At 49.5% G+C, this 21,249-nt stretch overlaps 1 protein-coding gene across 1 annotated transcript in view; it reads left to right on the top strand.

The window, feature by feature from the left end:
- ASTN2 (astrotactin 2) overlaps window positions 1-21,249 on the top strand; it is a 320,188-nt gene that overhangs the window by 113,063 nt on the left and 185,876 nt on the right. The window contains exons 6-7 of the mRNA XM_053996162.1: window positions 5,039-5,185; window positions 17,073-17,240. Of these exons, the coding sequence (XP_053852137.1) occupies window positions 5,039-5,185; window positions 17,073-17,240 (315 nt within the window). The remainder of the gene's footprint in view (window positions 1-5,038; window positions 5,186-17,072; window positions 17,241-21,249) is intronic.

Here is a 21,249-nt window from a genome sequence, read left to right on the forward strand (position 1 = left end):
CAGCTCCCTGTGCTGTGCTGGAGGACGTCTCGGCTAATTGCTAGAGGATAATTCATAAATGTTAATAGTATTAATCTGATTCAGCATGTGCTCAGCAAGATCTAATCCTCTATAAATCCAGAAGCGACTGATCTCACCCTTCTGCTGCACAACGTGGCTGCCTTTCCTCCTCCTTTCCCCCATCCCTTCCTCTGTGCACCCTCTGCATCCTTGGAGGGTCTCCTCAGGGGTGTCCCCCAACACAGGGCAAGCAGAGCTGCCACTTCAGGGCAGATCCACATCCTGCTGACTCTGGGATGAGGCTGGAGACTGCTCAGTGCCCAAGCTCTGACCCAGATCTGGGCTGGAGCTGTGGGCACCTTCACTGGGATTTGTCCAGGACTGCAGTGGAGAAGATGCCTCAAGATGAGGCTGGGACCAGGTGTGGTGTAGATGGTGTGTGATGGAACACCTGCCTGTGCTCCCACCCCCTGCCTGGGGGGCTCATTGCATCCACATCCCTCCCCTTTAGAAGGAAGGGGCTGGGTACTGTGTGAAGGCATGGTGGGGTCATGGTGCAGGAGAGCTGTGTCTGACTGGAAGGAGAATCTGCCATCCCCATCCCACCCCAATTTCCCATCCCATCCCAATTTCCCATCCCATCCCATCCCATCCCATCCCATCCCATCCCATCCCATCATCAGGACCATCCTGCTGAGGAAGAGGAGGCTGCAGGGCAGGGGGGGAGACAGGCAGTGCTGCTCCCTCCCCGTGCAGGGCTGCTCCATGTCCAGAGCCTCCTGCCAACAACCACTGCTCATCTTAATTGGCGTTTGACTTGATTGGGCATGATCTGCCCCTCGTAAAACACCTCGGGATGTGTCTGTGTGTGAGGCTGTCCTGGAAACGCTGCTCTATCCTATTAGTGAGCCTCTGCTGCAGCACAACAGCGGATCATTAGGAGCCCAATTCCTCCGGCACGGCGGCAACACCGGCGTGCTCCGGGAGCATCCCGGGGGTGCGGGCTGGGCTGGGCTGGGCTGGGCTGGCTGTCTCCCGGGGGTGCTGCTGTCCCCCGGGGGTGCTGCTGTCCCCAAGGGGTGCTGCTGTCCCCGAGCTGGGCGCTCTGCATGCAGCACAGCTCGGCGGGGGTTGCTAAGCTCTCCCAGCACTCGCTGTTCTCCCGCTCGCCTTCCCCAGCCCCGTCTTCCTCAGGTGCTGGGAATACATTTCCATATCCGAGTGGCCACGGAACTGTTCCCTGTGATGCTATGATGTTATTGTCTCCCGGGGGGGCGGGGAAGATTGCAAAGCACTTGGCGTTTAACACCCACATATGGTTAACACCACGGGCTCTGTGCTGATAAAGAGGGGGTAATTAAAGTTTATTTTTTTTTATAGACTAATCTCCCAAGCATGTATTTATGAGCCTGATTTAGAAACAGCATATTACTGAGAACACGGGATATTTGTGTTGCTCATAAATCCATATGTGGTCTGAACACACCTTTTCCCTTTTTTTTTTTTCTTTTTTTTCTCTTCTCCCCCCTAAATTTAGGCAGTACTGCCAGTATTAAGAAGAATTGAGCCCAGAGTTTTGTTGGGTTTTTCCCCCCTCCTTTTCTTTTGCGCGGGCAAAGGAAAGTGTACAAAGCAGTGAGTAATTAACTACACCAGGAAATGATATTTCAAAGGAGACACGGCGCATTTGGAGGGGCTGTTTGCTGAGTGTTTACACCAGTGGCTTTGAATTTATCTTCATCTTGCAGCAGGTGCAAAATCTTCAGGGGAATGTGGTGTTTTGCAAGCAGTTTCTGAGCAGGGACTCACATCCTTACCAGGATAATTTGCACTGGGGTTTGAGAGGAGACAAAGAAATCCTGGGTGGGGAAGGTGGTGGTGGCCAGAGTCCTTCTGACCAGGGTGCTGGACACTCCTCTTGTTTTCCAGTCTAATGAAGCCACCCTTGATCACTAGCAGGGAGCATGTCAGGTATGGTTCTGCCCTGAAACGGAGCACCTTGCCTTTCTTTTCTGCTTCTCTCTCCTTGGATTCTGTGGGCTGTGGGGAGAAGTTACTTCTCTCTGGATAGAAGTAATTTATTCCTATTTTTCATCCTGGAGGTGTGTCCTGCCCACTGCTTGGGTGCAGACTCCCTGGGAATCCCCATGGTCCACATTTTTCCCTTCAAAACTGCCTGGGTGAGTACTTGGAGAGCCACTCACTTCATTGCAACCTCTCAGAACACTACAGAAACATCTTTGATTAAAGATATAGAGAGATCATCTTAATGTATGAAGCATTTATTAGGGGAGAGAGACCTGGGGAGTGAGTTTGGTCTCAGCCATGCCTGGTTACCATCTTCCTCCTGGGATTTTTGGACCCCACAAGACCTAAACTGGGACTTCTGCTGGGTGCTGGGGCTCTCAACCATCCATAAAGGTCTTGTATTCCCCACCCAGCTTCCTCCTCTTGGTAAAGGACATTGATACCAGATTGTTTGGTGCACCTGGAGTTTCAAATCTGCTCTTCAAACACTTCCCTGAAAGCCTGGAGATGACAAGGAGAGGAGGGAAAGCCCAGGCTTAGCCAGGTCAACCTCTCATTTACGGCATTTGGTTTATTTGGAGCTGCCTGAGCTACTGATCTGAGTTTGGATCCCCTCCCTGGGCTGAAGAAGGAAGGGATCAGTTTATCTCACCTCTGAGTGAAGCCCTGGAAATCCTGCTGAGGTGGGTTTGGTTATCAGGGCCTTCCTGAAAATACATTTGCTTGTGGTTTTAAAGGTTTGGAGTGAAACTGATTATCTCCAGATAGGTGTTTAAATGCAGCACAGCAGTGCTGGAGCATCAGTGGTCAGCAGAGCAGGGAAAGAGTTGGAAAACAAAAGCCCAGTTCCTCTCTTTAAATGCTTTTCCAGCAGTCTCCCTTGAAACCTGGCAGCTAACTGGTCGTGAACAATAAAGAGCTGAGCTAGAAACCCAATTTCTGCTCGAGCAGAAGCCCCCTTGTTTTGGTTCAGTTGGTCAAAACCAAACATCAGGCACTTCTAGAGGTCAGTGATTAGCAGTGATGGAAATGAGAGAGTGCAGGAGGGAAGGGACTTACAGGAGACTTGGAGCAATTGTCCCTTTCCTTGAGCAGCCAAGCTCAAACTCATGGAACTGTAAAAGCATTTTTGCTGTCTCAAGCCCCTGTGCTGCTCTCCTCTGAGTCACAGGGACAGAAGAAGCCACATGGACCGACAGGGGTGTGAAATCCTAATTCCTCCAGCTCCACTCTGGCTGCAGTTTGGTGAAAGCTGCCATCATACCTGGGATTTGGGGTCTTTGTGAAAAGGGGATAATACTTGTCTCACTCATAAGGGATTTATGATTTAATGTTTGCAAAGCACTTTAAGACCCTGGATTGAAAGGTGATTTATAAGGGTGAAATCCAGCGTTGTCTGGTCCATTGTATATTTGATTTTGTCCACTTATCCTCATGGGGGCTTTTTTCCTTGGCTTTTTTTTTTTCCTTTTTCCCCCCTCTTTTTTCTTTTTTGCATTCATGTCATAACTTCAAGCCAAGCAGGGGTTGTGGCAGGCACAGTATGCCCAGCAAGAGGAGGATTTTGCCTCCCAAGAAGTGCTAACTTATGCTGATGATATGAATAAAGATTGGAAAAGAAAAAAGAGGATTGCAAGGTGAGGGGCACAGTGAATTGGTGATAAAGCTGTGAAATAGGAGTGGGATGGCTGCTTAGATGATCCATGCATAAGGAAAGGAGAAGATGCTTCATAAATAATCTATTTACTTGCTCCTGTTGGTCTCAGTGATGGGGGTATTTTCCAGCAGATCAGCCACTTCTCCTGTCCTACAAATCCTGGTTGGAGCATCCCCTGTGCAGGCTCCAGCCTGGGGATGCTGTGGTGGGGCTTGGTGCCCTGCCTGGAAAGGAGAGGTTGTGCTGAGCATGAGATCCCTGGCCTGGCACCAGCAGCAGCTTTAGGCGAATCGCAGAGTATGCAGGTGCTGACTTGGATCCATTTCCAATTCAGTTTTCAAATTGATGCTTTTTAAATCTCGCTTTGCTGCTGAGGTGATGAGGGCTGGGGTGCAAGTGGGGAGAGGCTGCTTCCCAAAATCAAGAGGTGTCCTCACCTGAATCCTGAGCAGGGCTGTGGTCACCTCTGCCGGCAGCTGGGTCATCTCAGCTTGCACCAGAATGGGCTGTGCAGCCTCTGGTTCATTTCTGGGCTGTGCCCTCTCCTTGCCATGGACACACTCTCCAAGTGGTGCATCCCAAGCCCTGGAGAAGGAACCTTGTGAGGTGTTTGTCATTATCTTGGAGCAGAGCGGGGTGCTGGCACAAGTGTTGGGGGCCATGGGGGATGCAGTGCAGTCAGAGCAGCAGCGGGGCAGCCCCCAGGTCCAGGGGATCAGCAGTGCCTCAAGGATGCAGGCTCCAAGCACTCCTTGCTTGGGCAGTGGAGATCTGTTGGTGGTCTGGGACAGTTCTAGGTCATCTCCATCAGTAGAAGGGGTCTCATTTGGACACCTGACATTTCCAGTCTGCATCCAATAAGAGCAGCTGAATCTTCTGGGGCAGCCAGGTCTCTCTGTGTTGCACAGCTTCCCCACATTCCCTGTGAAACTTGGGGATTCTGTCCCACCCAGCTGCTGTTGATGGTGATTCAGCCATCCTAACGCTGTCCTGCCCCACCAGGGTTTCACAGTGGGTTGCCAAGCCAACAACCAATGTTGACAAAAAGTGATGGTGGTTTCAGCAGGGGAGCACGGCAGGTGTGATGAGTGATTCCAGGGAGGAGAAGTTCCCAGGGAGAGGGTCTATACAGGGCTTTGAGCAGGTTTTTTTGAGAGCTTCCCTCCTCAAGCCAAATGAAGCCCCGTGCCAATGTGTGATGGGAGCCCTGGCGTGTGCAGACTCCCGCTGAGCTCCCATCCTTGTTTGCAATGCCCGCCTTCCCCGTGCTGGTGCTCCCCTGCCTCTGCTGAGAAAGCCCTGGGTGCAGCTTGCCCTTTTGGCCCCCCACCCACCCCTGTGTGTGCCTTGCAGGTTCCACGAAGAGCCCTGTGAACAAGACGGCGCTGACGCTGATCGCGGTCAGCTCCTGCATCCTGGCCGTGGTCTGCGGCTCCCAGCTCTCCTGCCCGCTGACCGTCAAGGTGACGCTCCACGTCCCCGAGCACTTCATCGCTGATGGTAAGACCCTCCTGCTGCCCCTCTGGCTGTGTTTGGGACATGGAGATCCCTCCCTTTAGGAATGCCCCAGCTGTGTCTGACTGCAGGGATCTCCCTTCCCACAAGCACATCTGAGAGCCCGAGGCCAAAATCTCAGTCATGTCAATTAATATTATTGTTGTTAGCATTGGTGCTAATTGTGTCTGATGGATATTTCTGTTCTCCTCTAAACTCGGTGAGCAGCCCTGGGAGCTGCAGAGACAGGCAGCAGCAGAGCTGCTCATCCTGCAGCAGCAGAGCTGCTCATCCCAGCCCTTGCAGCAGCATGGAGGGAAATTGCTGGGGTTTGAGCAAAGGCAGAGATGCTTTGATAAATTAGACAAGTGCTGCTGTCACTATTTATTGCTTTCTCCAGCTGGGCTCCTTGCATTTGTTGTGTTTCACTGACCTTTTCTTTATAATGTGCAGTGAGCGTCGAGTGCAAGTTTTCAGTAACATGAGGGCAAATTTCATTTTCTTCCAGCAGACAGGACCCATTATTCAGTCGGTTCCAATTCCTCAGCTCCTGAACTCGTCTCACTGCTTGGGGCATGCAGAGGGGGCACTTTCTCTCTGCCAGAAACATGCTGCATGCATCACCAGCTGCTGGAGTGTCCTGGTGCAGCCAGCTCTGGGACAACCCCCTGCTTTGTGAGCTTTGGAGTGGAGAGCAGCTCTTGGGGGATTAATATTTTGGGGAGGGGGAGATGGTTAAAGACACACAGTGGCATGAGAGCTACAGGGACGGTGAAGAGGGGCTGAAATCATCACCCCATGGCAGAATAGGAGTCACCAGTGTGTTTGAAGTGGGATTAGCCCTGCTAAGAGTGGTCTCTGGGTAGCTAGGACAGCCCAGTGGTCACAGCTTGGCCCTTGTAGGAGAGAGGAGGAGAGCATCTATTTTGTGTTCACACATTAGAGGAACTGAACACCAGTGCAGTGGAGACATGAAGATAACATCAAGGTGTGGATGTCACATCCCTGGAATTATTCAAGGCCAGTTTGGATGGAGCTCTGAGCAACCTGGTCTGGTGGAAGGTGTTCCTGCCCATGACAGGGGCTTGGAACAAGAGGCTGTTTAAGGTTCTTCCCAAACAAAACCATTCTGTGATTTAAGGACTTGAAACAAGGGACTTGCCTATACCTTGACATGTTTCTAAAAAGTTTTAATGATTGTCCAAGCCACACATGAATATTTGAAATCTTCACAGATGGTTCCAAGTAGCTGGAGAACAGAAACTCCTGAATTTGGGGCATGAGGTTGCTCCAGTGCTAACCTGTGTCCCCTTGGGATGGGCACTGGCCAGTTCAGCACTTGGACTGGGAGCTCACACTGGTTCTGGTACTTGCTGAAGGTCAGCCAGGAGGGCAGGGATGGAGACAGGACATCAGCATCCTGCTCCCAGCTTGTGGTTCTGGCCCAGGAAAGACAGTGTGTCCTGAAAAAGAAAATAAACAAAATGCAGTGAGACTCCATAGAATGAAAGTGGAAAGCTGAACCTGTGCTTGTCACCAGGAAAGGGGTGGCAATGCAAATTATGCAAATGCAGGGAACACTCGAATGAAAATGACAATGAAATACCAATAAAGCAGATTAATATCCTTGAAACTGGTGGAAATGGGATGATCTCCAGTCCCGACTTAATGACTTTTCTGAAGAGAAAGTGGCAAGAGGACTGGTAACAACGGTTTGGAGAAGAATTAAAATGAGCTTGGTAATGAAACTGTAAAATATAATTACAAACTGCGAAAACTTTTAAAATATTTTTTATGAGAAACAGTCAAATTCTTCACATAGAAGCAGCCAAGACATTTTGCAGTGGCTATCACTTTCCCTGAAATCTCAGCATTTTATGCAATGACAGTCTCTTGCCTGGGAAGAGAAAAAGCTCTTAAAGTTGTCCCTTCTTTTTGAATAACAACAAATCCCAAGGAGCCACCCAACTGGCAGCAAAATATTACAAAGCATTTAAAGGCGTCGCAGAACTGAGCTGGGTTGGGAAATTTCAATGATACCCAGGAAAAGTGTGGCTGGATGTGTTTGCCAAGGCTCAGCACCTGCAGTTTGGTGCTGATGGAGAAGAGGGGACCTGCTCCTCCCTGGAGATCTCCCGTGGGGGATTAAATCTGCTTTTTACAGGGTGATGGAGGGGGTTGGCATCAGAATCCCTGTGGCATCGAGGTGACAACAGAGCTGACGTGTTTGGCCTGGCAGAGTCTGGGAGCTTTGATCAGTCTTGAAGCAGCTTCTGGTGTGGCACCTGACAGTGGCACCGTGTCTCGCGAGTGTCGCCGTGCGCTGAAATCGTCTGGTTCCCGAAGCTGTTCCCTTTGGTGCTGCACAGGGTGATAAGGCAGGCTCTGCGAGGAGGCAGCGATGGTGCATTCATGGGAGATGTTCCCACACGAGGGAGCGATGCCCTCTCGTTCCCTTTTGAAATGTGGAATTTCAATAGGCACCAGGAGCCAAGGAAAATCTGAAAGCGGAGCTGCTACCGGCACCTCTGCAGGAGAAGCCAAACAAAGGCAGAGGCTGAAAGAAAACGCTCTCCTAGACGATGAGAACTCGCCTTTGAAGGAAACTTTAAATAGATGCCAGGCAGTTCTGGTGTGCCAGCAGCCAGAGCCAAGAAAAGAAAGAGGGGGGGAAAGCTCCCCAAATGTCTCCAGCTTTGGAGAAGAGCAGTTTTCCCTGCTGCAGCAAGAATGGCGTTAGAGAAAGCAGCTCCAGAGCCTGCTGGAGTGGCAGGGAGGGGAAGGACTGGGACCAGAAGCCAACTGGCAGCCAAGCTGGGAGGATATATTCCAAGCAGCATTTCTATAATAACCAGCCTGTCTCTATTGCCCTTATTTCTCCCTCGGTTTGTTTTATTCCTTTTGTTCATTTGATGGGGTGTCCCTGCCTCGCTCCCTGCTGAGCAGTTATTGCCTGGTTTGCACAGCTGCTGTGCCTTCACTTCATGGAGCAGCTGGATCAAGGAGAGCCTGGCAGGACCTGCCGTGGCTGGCAGGGAGGGCTGGGACCTCCTGCTTCCCAGAAACGAGTTGGTGCCTCTAAATCCTCTCTGGAACACAGTGCTTGGAGCATCCTCTCCTCCCTTCTGCTGCTCCAGGGTTTGTGTTTCGAGGCAGCCCCTGCCCGTGCTGAGCAGGAGGAATTGTTCTGATTTCAGAGGTGGCTCAGATTTATGGAAAGAACCATAGTGGTTTTTATGAGGATATGGAAATGCAAGGCATTATTTAGAGGACCCTTTAGCTGTGTCAAAGGGGGGAAGAAATGAAAGAGAGTCCCTCCATCTGAGTAATAAAACCTCTTATGAATATGGGAGCCACTCAGCTCTACATTCAATAGTTGTTTTTTGGTTTTGGTGTTTTTTTTTTTTTTTTTTTTTTTTTTTTTTTTTTTTTTTTTTTTTCTTGTAAGTAATAATTCAAAAAAGTAGAGCTGGAGCAATGGGAATGGCTTGCAGGGAAGGCAGGGTGGAGAAAGATACTCTGGAGGACTCAGCCTGGAGTACGTCCTTGCTGCACAACAGTATGAAATATAGTATCAATTAAAGCTTCCCATTTTTACAGCCTGTGAGAGGTTATATACGGTGTGGGTGGATGTTTGTACTTTAGTGGGAGAGGTGGGTGAGATCCTCCAGTAGTGCAGAGGGAAGCAAGAGCTGCATTTAGCGAGGGGTTTGTAGGGCTTTGTTTTATAAGTGGAAATAAAGCAAAGGGCATAAAGCAGGTTTTTGTCAAAGACATCTTGGGCATTTACAGCCTTCTTCCCTCCTCTTCTGAGATGTGTGCCAGGGAAGTTGTGGTGATCCCTCTGCACCTCACTGGGCTGTGGGATGGGTGAAGACTGGTGCACAGAGCTTGATATGGGCAGGCAGGGATCCTGCTGTGGGATCAGAGCTCAGTGTGGGCAGGCAGGGATCCTGCTGTGGGATCAGAGCTCAGTGTGGGCAGGCAGGGATCCTGCTGTGGGATCAGAGCTCTGTGGGCAGGCAGGGATCCTGCTGTGGGATCAGAGCTCTGTGGGCAGGCAGGGATCCTGCTGTGGGATCAGAGCTCAGTGTGGGCAGGCAGGGATCCTGCTGTGGGATCAGAGCTCTGTGGGCAGGCAGGGATCCTGCTATGGGATCAGAGCTCGGTGTGGGCAGGCAGGGATCCTGCTGTGGGATCAGAACTCAGTGTGGGCAGGCAGGGATCCTGCTGTGGGATCAGAGCTCGGTGTGGGCAGGCAGGGATCCTGCTATGGGATCAGAGCTCGGTGTGGGCAGGCAGGGATCCTGCTGTGGGATCAGAGCTCGGTGTGGGCAGGCAGGGATCCTGCTGTGGGATCAGAGCTCGGTGTGGGCAGGCAGGGATCCTGCTGTGGGATCAGAGCTCGGTGTGGGGCAGTGTCCCCACCCTGATAAGCTTCCTGTGTGTTGGCTCTGTCCCTCCTGCAAGTGTGGATGAACTCTCCCAGGATGAACGCTGCCCTGAGAGCAATCCCAGGTCCCCCCTTGCAAAGCCAAGAGGCCAGCAGAAGTGGAAATTCTACTCAAGACTGTGCTTTAGGCTGGAGCATCTGACAAGATGGCAGAGGTGGAGGGAGCTTCTTTTTGTTTATTTTTTTAATCTCCGTGCATCTGCGTCTGCCTGCCTGAACGATGCCGTGCTGTCCTTGCCACGCAGCTGATCAGTAATTGTTTCAGCTGCAGATTATTTCCTACCTTCCCCCACCACTGTTTCCTCCAAGATGCTGGTGAATTGGATGCTGCTATTAGCAGCCTGTGTTAATTTTCCCTGAAGACTGCTCTGCAGACTGCAATTGTTGGGACTCGCAGCAACTTCTCATTTTGGTTTTAATTAAATGTGTTGCTTTAAATTGTTTGTTTTTGACATTTCCTGCTCAATCTTCTGCAACTCTTGAAGGTGACCAAGCATTACCTCGTGCCCTCAGGGCACTCAGGATGTGCTGCACATGTGGCTACACAGAGATGAGCCACGGGAGGTGGGGGCCTGGCTGTGTCCCCATCCCCTTTGGCAGCAAGGAGAAGCTGGAGACACTCTCTGATTTACAGGTGAAGCTCCCCAGGTTTGTACCAGAAGGATGGAGAAAGAGATCTGGTCTCAGAGCTATCTCAGGTCAGACTGGATGGAGCTCTGAGCAATCTGTTCCAGTGGGAGGGTGTCCCTGCCCATGGGAGAGGGATGGAACAAGATGATCTTTAAGGTCCCTTCCAACCCAAAGCATTCTGTGATTCTGTGATCTTTTCAGGCTTTCAGAAAGATTCTGAAACTGGGGTCTCCCATGTTCACCAGCTGTTCCCAGATCCATAAGTCCCTTCTGAAATCAGCAGAAGGAGTTGGTTTAAAATATTTTTTTTCTTGTGCTGTTTTCTCCTCCCAGGGTTTTTGCTCTATGGGGACCTGGGTCAGGGCTTTGACAGAAGCAGCACTTTCTTGCAAACTCAGTGTCACCTCTGGCTGCTGCAGGTCCCGTGTGTTCCATGTAAGGTGGCCGTGTTTGGGGGCAGCTTTACAAATTGCATTTTATTCCACCAGCTCGCACTCACCAGGGTCACCTCCGTGCCTGTGTTACAGCTCACTCCTGTTCCGGTGTCTGCTTGCCTGGCAAGAAAACGTGAGCAAATGGCTGCAGTGTTACCAGACATGAACTCTAAATATTAACATCAATTTATGAACTGTATCAGCGTGGATCAAAGGGATTCCAAGACGGTTTTACAGCACGAACGCTCTTTGCATGAAGAACTAATAAGATTCTGGAAGCTGAAGTACATCCTGTTTTTATCGTGGCTTTGACAGACTTGTGAACCTGCTCAGCTGCTGCCTGGCTCCCCAGCCCTGTGCCTGCCAGAGGCATTCCCAGCTCCTGGGGCAGCTCCATTTGCAAGGGAAGCCAAATGCTTCTTCCTTCTCCTTTGCAGGATTCACTGGAGCAAATCCAGCAGGATTGGCATTGGGTTGGCATTGGCATTTGGATGGTGTCAGCCAGAGCTGCTTCAGAGCTGGGACGTGTTGCATCCTGAGAGAGGCAGGAGGTGCCCATCCCTGTGGGGAGGGGGCATCTCCTGGCACCTGCTGAGCTTTACCAACACCATTTACCCTCTGATTTGGGAGGGATGGCACATCTTTGACCAGCTGACCTGCTCTCCCTCCCACAGATGAAGATGCAAACTTGACTTCTGCATTCTTATAACAAGCTTATCACAGCTCCTCTGTGCTTTGTGATGTGATTAGATTTAGGCTGGATTTCTCTGAACCCTTTTCTGATATCTGGAGAGCATCACTGCTAGAGAGCCCCGGGCTGCAGCGTGGGAGATGGGAGATGCAGAGCATTAAGGAGAAGGTTTTTTTTTTCAGGAGTCTCATTTCTGTCTCAGCCACTGCTGGCCCAGATGACTTCTGAGGACAGAGATGTGCTCTTACCAACACCTCACAATTACATTGTCTAAAGCTTCTGTGGGAGATCTCATTGCAGCATGAGCTTGACCACAAGGCAGAGTGGGCAGATTCCTTCCTGCTTAAGTTTAGGAGAAGTTGGCTGAGCCATCACCTACCTTATAAATACATTTATTGTTTGTCAGGAGCTCAGCCCTGGAGAAATCAAGACTGACTGACAAGAAAACCCAAAGAAGGAATCTGTCAGAATGATCAAGGAAGTGCAATTCAACACTGAAATTGTAACCCTGCTCCTCCCACAGGAAAGGTGGTGCCACTTTGAGCTGTAATTGCACACAGACATGTACTGCTAATTGACTTCTGCTTTGCCAGGGTGGAAAAGCTCTGGCAGGATTGGTGGTGTTTCGAGGGATGGGGGTCTCCAGGTTTGATCATGACTAGGTTGGGAAGGTGAGAGCCCAGAGGTGCAGTTCATGTGCTGAAGATACACCCTGGAGTCAAACACTGTGAGATATAAACTGTGAGTGCTTCAGCTGAGGGAGGACTGAGTGAAAGATGTGTCTATAGGCTTGTGCTGTTTTCTAATCTTTCTATCATAACTTTCCATTTAAGAATTTCACCTTGTTCAAAGACAGAAATAATTAAAAAGAAGAAGAAAAAAAAAAAGAGTAAAGAGGGTTGGCTTGGATTTTAACCTGGTGTGATGCTGTCCCTGGATTAAAAATAGACTATAGAACTTAGAGTTTGACTTAAAACAATTTAAAATATTCCCAAATCACCTGGTTTTGCACTGGGCTGGAGATGGATGGTGAAGCTGAGCACTGTGTTAGTCTGTGGGTGCAGTCCTGCCCATTTCCTAACCATTTCCTTGCTTAAGTCAGTACATGTGTGTCCTGGGCACACAAAGTCTGTCCTGCTCTTTGGCATTTTCTGGGAGAAATTTAAGAAGCAGAGGTTTTCATGCCCTGGGCTCAGGACAGGAGAAGGAGAGCTGATCAAGGGGAAGAGCTGATAAGGGAGGAGTTGTCTCTTTGGGCAATGTTCTTTCAAGTTTAACAAGGGGGAAAAAAGGGTCTCTAAAGAAATCAGATAGGGTTATTCTTTGTACCTATAGAATGAAGCCAGAGGTATCATCTTTCCTCTAGTGTTTATAAAAACTATCTGTAACAGGATTAGAACTGTATGATAGCATAGGGCTGGATGCATTAATAGCAACCTATAGTATGACCTCCCATTGCTTCCCAACACAAAATACTAATTTTAGATGAAAAGGAGTTTTGTTGGCCAAGAAGCAGTGAATGGAGCAAAGACGACAAAAAAGAGCAGAGGGAGAAAGAAATAGATGTTCTTCAAAAAAAATTAAATTTTGATCTTTTGCCTTGAAAAGAAAGAGAAAGGAAAAGCCAAACCCTTTTGGCTGCCTTTTGGGTGCTTTGTTCTTTTCCCTTGTTAGATATCTCTTCTGAGCTGTTTTATCCTGTTGTGTTCTTGAAAATGATTTTTGAAATGTCAAAACTTCAAGCCTCTTTTGTCAGGGCTTAAGCAATTCCACTGAACTTTGAAGGAGACCACAGCATGAGAGACATGAACTTCTGACGCTGCCTTAACTCATCCGGCTTTGATCAGTGTTGGGGAAGGAACGGGGGGAGTGGAAAACACACACACACAGAAACCCAGACAAATCAGTCCCCTGAGGGGCTGCTGGACCTTGTGGAGCTGGGAGGGAGTTGTAGCTGTGTCCTGGTGCTCTCCACGCTGCTCCATGGCATTGGCTGGCTCGTAAAGCCAACAGCATTTGAGGGACGTGTCCTGGTATGGGGTTTCTGGGAGGTGGTGCTGGGTGCAGAGTTGTCATTTTGTTTCTGTATTCACTTGATTGGTTGATGGTTGCTTTATCCTGAGACCTGAACATCTCCATTCAAAGGAGATTTCAGCAAGGTTTTGAGTGGGAAGCTTGAACTTTGTGTCTAGGAGGACACCTGGGAGGTTGGCAGCAGGGACAGCAGGGTGGACAGTCCTTCCAGGTGTCTTCAGAGTGTCTGTGCTGGGACCTGCTCTGGGGACTGCAGCTGAAGGGGTCCCTCAAACAGGGTGATTTAGTAGGGTCTGAAGTCCTCAAGGAAGGTTTTAGGAAGGTTTGTAGTGGGTTCTACCCCCCTCAAGTTCCCCATCACTCCCCTTCCCTCCATCCAGAGACTGCAGTTGTGGAAAACAAATCCAGCTGATGTTCCCAGCAAGCTGAAGGTGTTTGAAACAGCTCTTGCTTGGAAAATGTTTGTTCTTGGTAGTTTCTAAAAGGATTTGTCCCTCAACCTGCCCTTTCTGAGCTTTTCAAGGTGGTTTTGATATGTACACGATGGTGACTTTTGAAAACTCTTTTCTATGTATGGATTCTTTGAAAGTGAAGAGAAAAAATTTGTGAAAATGCTTTGAAATCATCAGAGTTTTAGCTTTCAAAATATTTGTAGAATGCTTTTTTCAGTTATTTATTTCACAGGCAAGCTATAAAGGGATCGAGGTTGGGGTGTTTGTTTGTTTGTTTTCAGTGGGAGTGAAGGTGATGAGGGTGTCTGTGAATGTCTCTCAAAATCTTGCCACACACTCAGCTTCAGAGATGTGAAAAGTTTCCTTGCTGGAAGTTGTCCCCTCCCTCCTCTGAGGAAGGAAAGGGAGGAAAAGAAAAGGAAGGAAGGGGGGAAGGAAAGAAAGAAGGAGGAAGGAAAGCAAATTTCCCTAGGTTTGGGTTTTTTCAGACTGAGGTAGAAAAACCTCCATTTTACACTGAGCCTGAATTCAGGAATTTTGGATTGAAATGTTTTCACTGCTGCTTTTCAAACAGAAAAACAAACAAACAACCCCCCTGAAAAACCTGATAATGAGGATGATTTCTCAATCAGACTTACTAAAATCAAAATAAGTAATTAATCTTCAAAATACCTGGAGTCGGGGAAGGGGCTGGAGTGCAAGTCTGATGAGGAGCAGCTGTGGGAGCTGGAGAAAAGGAGGCTTGGGGGGAATTCTTACTCTCTACAACTCCTTGACAAGGAGGGTGAAACCAGGTGGGATTTGGCCTCTTCTCCAATGGAACGTTTAGATTGGATTAAAAGAAAAAAATTATTCAGAGAAAAGAGTTGTGCAGCCCTGGCACAGCTGCCCAGGGCAGTGATGGAGTCCCCATTCCTGGAGGGATTTAAAAGGTGTGTGGATGTGGCACTTGGGGACATGGTCTGGTTGCCCTGGCAGTGCTGGAGGAAGACTTTGGGATTTGATGATCTGAGAGGTCTTTTCCACCTGAATGATTCCATGTTGGGGAGCTCCAGAGGTCACCCCTCCATCACCCACCTGACCATGGAGCAGGTACAGCAGGTCCTGGGCCAAGATCCTCTTCCAGCTCCAGCCACCTTCATCTCTCTGAGTACAAATGATGTGTCTGGTTTGTGTCAGGTTTGCTTCTGTTACTTCCAAGCTGTATTTTAACCAGAAGTGGGGTTCGTTAAGTAGGGATTTAATCAAGAGCTGCTGGTTTTGCTCTTCAGTCCTTGGGTGCAGAGGGAGTTGTCTGTATCTGAGTCTCAAAACAACCGTACGTGCTTCCCAAGCCTTGCTCTTTATTAGGGAGCTGCGGAAACCAGGAAGAAAACAAAATTGACAGGTTACTACTTAGACACCTACATGTAAATAGTAAACATTCCCAAAGGGTGCACGATGCATTTCTGTTTGGGAAAAGAAACCAGCAATTGTTGTTATTGGTATGTAAGGCTATCTTTAAAAATTCATTGAAAAGAATAATTAGAGATAAAACCACGTGGCTCTAAGAAACTTCTTTGTGCTCAGTGTTTCTCTGCTTTCCAGTGCTGCTGGGGGGTTTACCCAGTGATTTGCTGCTGCCTTGTGTCTGATTGAGATGTATCCTGCAGCCTTGGCGGGGCAGCTCCTGCCTTGCTGTGTCTCCAGAGCTGCTGGATTCCAAAATCTAATTCTCATTTGCTTGAGCAGTCAGTAGCTTGGCAGCCTCCATTGGCTTTGAGTGCAGAGATGCGCTTGTGAATATGTTTATGGTATATAAACACTCTGAGTGTCAAAGACCTAAGTTTATGGGAAATTAGGGCTTGGATTTGGATGGTGCTGAGATCTTGGGATACCTGAAAATGAGGTCGCTCACTGGGATGCTTGACTCGAGGCTCTGCTTGTTTTATCCCTTGCATGGCTAATGTGGCGCAGGATGAGGGTGAGAAGGGCTCCCTCTTGCTAAGCATCAGGGATCCTCTTCAAAAGGAGATCCAGAGCTTGCATTCAGGCAGGTTCATGTGGGGTGGCTGCTGCTGCAGGCCTGTTGTCCTGCTTTTTTAATCTCTTGGCTTTTATCAAAGTAAGCTGGTGCTTCAAAGAATGGTGTCCTAGTCCTTTACTAAGGGTCACAAGCCTTACAGTTTCATGACAATAGGCCCTGGATCTGTAGACTTGCTATCCCTGGGTAATCTCTGAAAGGATTTCAATCTTCAGACAGCGGTTGCAAATTTTGCCCACGTTGCAAGTCCTCAGACTTAGTGGAAATATGGCTGTGGGCTCCTGTGCTACCTGGCAGTTCCCCTTGCCCACTCCTCCTTGCAGGTTTCTTCTCCCCTCTTTTTAGAGGCTTTTACCATGGTAAGTTTTGCAAAACACCACTTAATGGCAGAGGTTTTTTGGCTCTTCTCTGATCTGTGCAGCACTGTTATGGAGGCAGTCTTATAATCAATGTAATTGAAGATCAGAGTTAATGAGGACCTCTGTGCCTGCAAAATCCCCCAAGCGATGCTGGGCCTCAGATGTTAGATAAGGAAATGATTGGGCTGAACTGAAAATCTATTTGGCTAATTAGATGATGCATATTCCCAGATGCCAGTGGGGAAAAATACATTTCGCAAAATAAAGCATAAGATTTTGTAAGAAAATATTTTTGGCAGGAATTCACTTCTAAGTCATGGGAGGGAGAGAGTGGGGGAGTGTCTGGTTTGAGGTAACTCATACAATAAATTGTGTGTTGGGCCAATCCACTCACCTTCAACAAAAGATAACAGGCCTTGCTGCTGCTGCCCATCTGTGCCCTGAGCTCCAGGTGCCTCCTGGACAGCTCCTCCCTGAGCTGGGGCTGTGCTGCTCTGATTACAGATCAGAATAATTATACTGGTCCACATTTCTGCAGAGACCTGGGAATCAAATCCCAGTAGTGTAAGGGTAGGGAAGTGTCTGGGCAGAGGAGCTAGCGGGCCATTTGCTGGAGCACATTCCTCTGGAGAGGAATGGCCAAATGAAGTTCTTTGGGACCAGCTGTCAGTGAACTCATTATTATTTTACAGATATTGTCATCACAGCAGCTCCTGAAGAGTGCAGTGCTCTGATGTTGGGCCAAAATGCACATCTGGGGTTTTCCTTTCAGATTTCCACACTCACCTAACACACTTTTTTTCCCACTCCCCCCCAGGCAGCAGCTTCGTTGTGAGTGAGGGGAGCTACTTGGACATCTCTGACTGGCTTAACCCAGCCAAGCTGTCCCTGTACTATCAGATCAATGCCACGTCCCCCTGGGTGAGAGACCTCTGTGGACAGAGGACCACTGATGCCTGCGAGCAGCTGTGTGACCAAGACACAGGTAAGGGAAGCTGGGGGAGAGTGAAAACCTTGGAAAGCTCGGAGATGTGGGGGAGAAGGTCTGTCACTGGGTATTTTGATGCCCTCTTGGCTCACCTCTGCTCTAGCCTGGTGGTAGGCGTGGGGGACTGAGAGGTGCTAGCAGGGTCACAAAGCGGTGACCCCAATCAGCAAAATGTGAAGAAGATGGGCACAAGATGGGGATCTGAAACGGTGGATCTACCAGTTCTCTTGTGTGACAGCTGCAGGCACGTGGAGTTTATCTGCTTCTAAGGTGGGTTGTTCTGCTGTCCAGTCTGGAAAACCTACTAGTGAATTTACCCCATCTCCATCCCTTTTCTTTTCTGGCCATTTTCACTGCAGATCACCACAATTCCCATTAGTGCCTGCTCCTGCCTCGTGGTTACCCAGGTTGGATCTGTCCTCCAGCCCTTCCTGGTGGAGTTGTGAACTCTGCCCTCCTTCCTCATCTCTAGATGAGTGTTCTGCTGCTGTGCAGTGCCTGCCTGTGGAGCAGCAGCCAGCCCTGCTGGGACTCAGGTGTGGGGCTGGGCAAAGGACAAGTGTCACCTTGCCTGTGGCAAGCACATTCTTCTCTCTCTCAGGATTTTTTCATAGAGCAGCACAGAAGACAGAAAAAGAAAACAACTTCTATTTCTGCTCCTTGTTTTCTCATGTGGAATGTGTTTGGAGAATTGTTTACTTGGGGTGATTGCTTGGTTGGATTCTGGTGAGGATTGTTTGAGTCTGGTGGCCAATCCAATCCACCTGTGTCTGGACTCTCAGAGAGGGTCACAAGTTGTGAGTTAGATTTGGTAGTTAGAACAAGTAGGTTTGCAGTTCTAGTATCTTCCTTTATATAGTATATTAATGTATTATAGTATAGTTAGAATAAAGAAATCATTCAGCCTTCTGAACTGGAGTTGGACATCAGCATTTCTTCCCACTGGGTTCACCTGCATTTACAATCCCTTGCTGCCTGTCTTTATTGGATGACACATGGGAGTCCTGGAGTCTGCAGTGAGCCAAGAGCAAAGAGCACAGCAAACAACACAGGGTGACAGGACCAAGGAAGGTGGCTTGGGGACTCTGCTGGGTTTTTGTGCTGTGACTCAGCAGTGGCTCACCAGCCTTGGGTTGGATGCCTTCTTGGTGGCGTGGAGACACGTGTCCCTGGTGGTCCTGGCTCGCTCAGTGTCTGAGGAGCACCCAAACCCCCGTCTCTTTGCAGAGAGGTGCCATCCCAGCTTAGTCCCAGCTCTCCATGTGAGCTGCTTCCCCCTCAGCCGTGAGCTTCTTCACCTCATGTGTGTATGAGATTCATGGCTGCAGGTAAGGAAGTTCTGCCAGAGGGTTTAAAGGATGGCTCACTGTGGAGAAGGCTTTTCCTAAGCCTCCCAAAGCCCCTGACTCTCATTAATGCATGGATTAGAACAAAAAATCCCTAAGAGTCATGAACTCCTCATGGGGTGGTGGGAGTGACCCTGTTCTCATCCCTCTCTGCTCAGTTGAGATTCAAATAATGAACTTGGTCTTACAAACTCATTTTCCTGGTCAAGACAATCTTCTCTTCTTAGTATTCCTGTTCCTCAAGGCTTGTCTGCACAGAGGCCCTGGCAGGCGTGGCTGCAGCAGAACGGTGGCAGTGTATGAATTCCCTGTGTAGACAGCCCTGGCCATCACCTAAAGCCCCAAGGAGGGCTGGGAGATGCCAACAGCCACTCTGACAGATGCAGATGGTGCAGGAGGAGGCTCTTCTCATCCAGATGTTGCAGAGCAGAAGAATTTTTGTTTCAGGCATTGGCAAAACGCAGCCACCTCAGTGGGACAGGGGAGATGCATTCAGCTGTCGCCTGGTTCAGAGGAGGAGAGAAACAACTCTGCCTCCAGCAGAAACCATGGGGAGACTGTATGGAGCCAGACCACGACTCCCCTGTTGGAAGGGCCCTGTGGCTCCCCTCGCCAGCCCATCCTTGGCAGCGAGCAGGGCTGGCTGATCCTGGTGTGCCTCGGTTGTGAGGAGCGGCTGCTCTCCCATGCCGGCCCAGCTGCTGCTCCTGCTGCAACCTCAGCTCCCAGAGCAGCTTGTCCCTCCTGCTGGATGCCCCACGCTTGAGCAGGATGTGTCAGATCTTGTTTGCAGGGAAGGGAGAGATGCTCGTTATCCCGGGAGTTGTGCTGGAGCTGAACCTCGGCAGCTGCTCTGCGCTCCCAGCCCTGGTGCCTGTGGTCCCTGCCTGCCCATGGTGAGGGCAGAGCAGCCTGCATCTCAGCCTTCAGTTCCCTCTCCTGAAATCTGTCCATGGGCTTCTTTTCCCTTTCTCCAAGCTGGAAGTGTGCACATGAATAAACCAGAATTTTTCTCCTGTTTCTGCCAGTTGGATCTGCATGGATCGAGCAGGACTGGCTGATGGGGCTGCTGACCTTCATAGCCTAAATCTAAAACTCCCTTAAGAGGTCCAAACTTCACAAGAACTGAAATTAGGCCTTTGGAAATACCTGCTTGACCCTGTACCTCAGGACATAACCCTGTGCACCGTGTCTGTTCATCACCATTGACCAGTCTTTAACTGGTGACAAGTTTCCCCAGCAGGCTGAGGCAGACTGTAACCCCATGATACACTGCATGTACTTTCAGATTTATTTTTATTAATGTCATTCTATTTTTAAGGGTGATTTATTTTTATCACCATGAGAGAGGAAGGCCTGTGGTTTTATGGCAGCACATAAATCCTGTCTGGATTTCAACCTTTTCGGGTCAGGGATTTTATCCTCTCTGTGAGCATCCCAAGTGATGGGTGCCAGGGATTCCCCTGTCCTCTGCCTTCTCAGGCTGGACAGAGCATCCATGAGAATGATGGACTGAACTTTGTCCTCTCTGGAGGTTGAAAGCCTTCAAAGTTGCCCCTATGAAGAGCAGCAGAGCCAGCATTAAAGTCCTCCAGCACATTTATGGCTAATCTGACTTCAGCCATACCCTTGGAGCCACTCCATGGCCGTGTGGATCCAGCCTTGTCCCAAGCTCCCTTGGGTGTAGACAGAGCTCTGTGGGCAGGACCTATCCTTGGTGGCAGTGCCATGGGCTCCTGGCACACCTTAGGACAGAGTCACACGTGCTCTCTCTGGTGACACTCAAGCTCTTACCATTCCCAGCACACTCTGGGCTGGAGTGTGGGGTGGGATTTGTCTGCACACTGTATTGACTTGTGACTCTGGATGCCCAGTACTACTTCAGCATGGAGAATAATTCCCAGTGAAAACAGAGGTTCTGAAACACTAGGAAATGCCAAAATCCATTTTGTTGCCTGACCTTAATTTGCCTTCCCTTGCGTCTCTGTCGTGTGACTCACGCTGTAATTAAATGATTGCTGCCCCCCTGACAAATTTGGAACCTGTGTTGTGAAGGCCCAGCTCATCAAAGCATTTCAGAGGGAGCACTGACATCTGCACATGAGCAAAATGTCATCTCCCTCATCCCTCCTGCCTTGGAAACAGCCAAGCTGGTTGGTCTGGCTGCAGATCCAGAGACAAATGGACGCTGCCGAGATGTGACACAGTGACATGCTCAGCTGCCAGGTCAGATGGGACAGGCACCTCCCCGGGGCAGGATGTGCTCCTTGGCTGGAGCTGTTCAGCCAAAATCCCCCATCCTCCTGGCAGGTGCTGCCCGTGCTGTTTGAGACCACAACAGGGAAGGTTTGTTGTCTTGTGGGACTGGCTGTCAGCTCTCCTCACGCTCCATATCTTGAGAGATGTGGGAGCACTGCTGGTGCCATCGCTCGTGCCACACACTGGGATACCCCTGGGTAAAATCCAGGAGTGCTTGCTGCCTCTCTGGCCTCCCTCGCCATCACTTTCCAGCAGCATATGCAAATCCTGAGTTGTGAGCACAATTACCTGCTTTGTATGCACAAAACTGATTCACTTGCACATTCTGTGGGCATTGCTGAAGAGACCTGCTGGAGAATCAGTCCCTCAGGGCCAAATGCTGGAAGAAACAGCTCTGATTT

Source organism: Vidua macroura, chromosome 21 (assembly GCF_024509145.1).
Source record: "Vidua macroura isolate BioBank_ID:100142 chromosome 21, ASM2450914v1, whole genome shotgun sequence".
Classification (NCBI taxonomy): domain Eukaryota; kingdom Metazoa; phylum Chordata; class Aves; order Passeriformes; family Viduidae; genus Vidua; species Vidua macroura.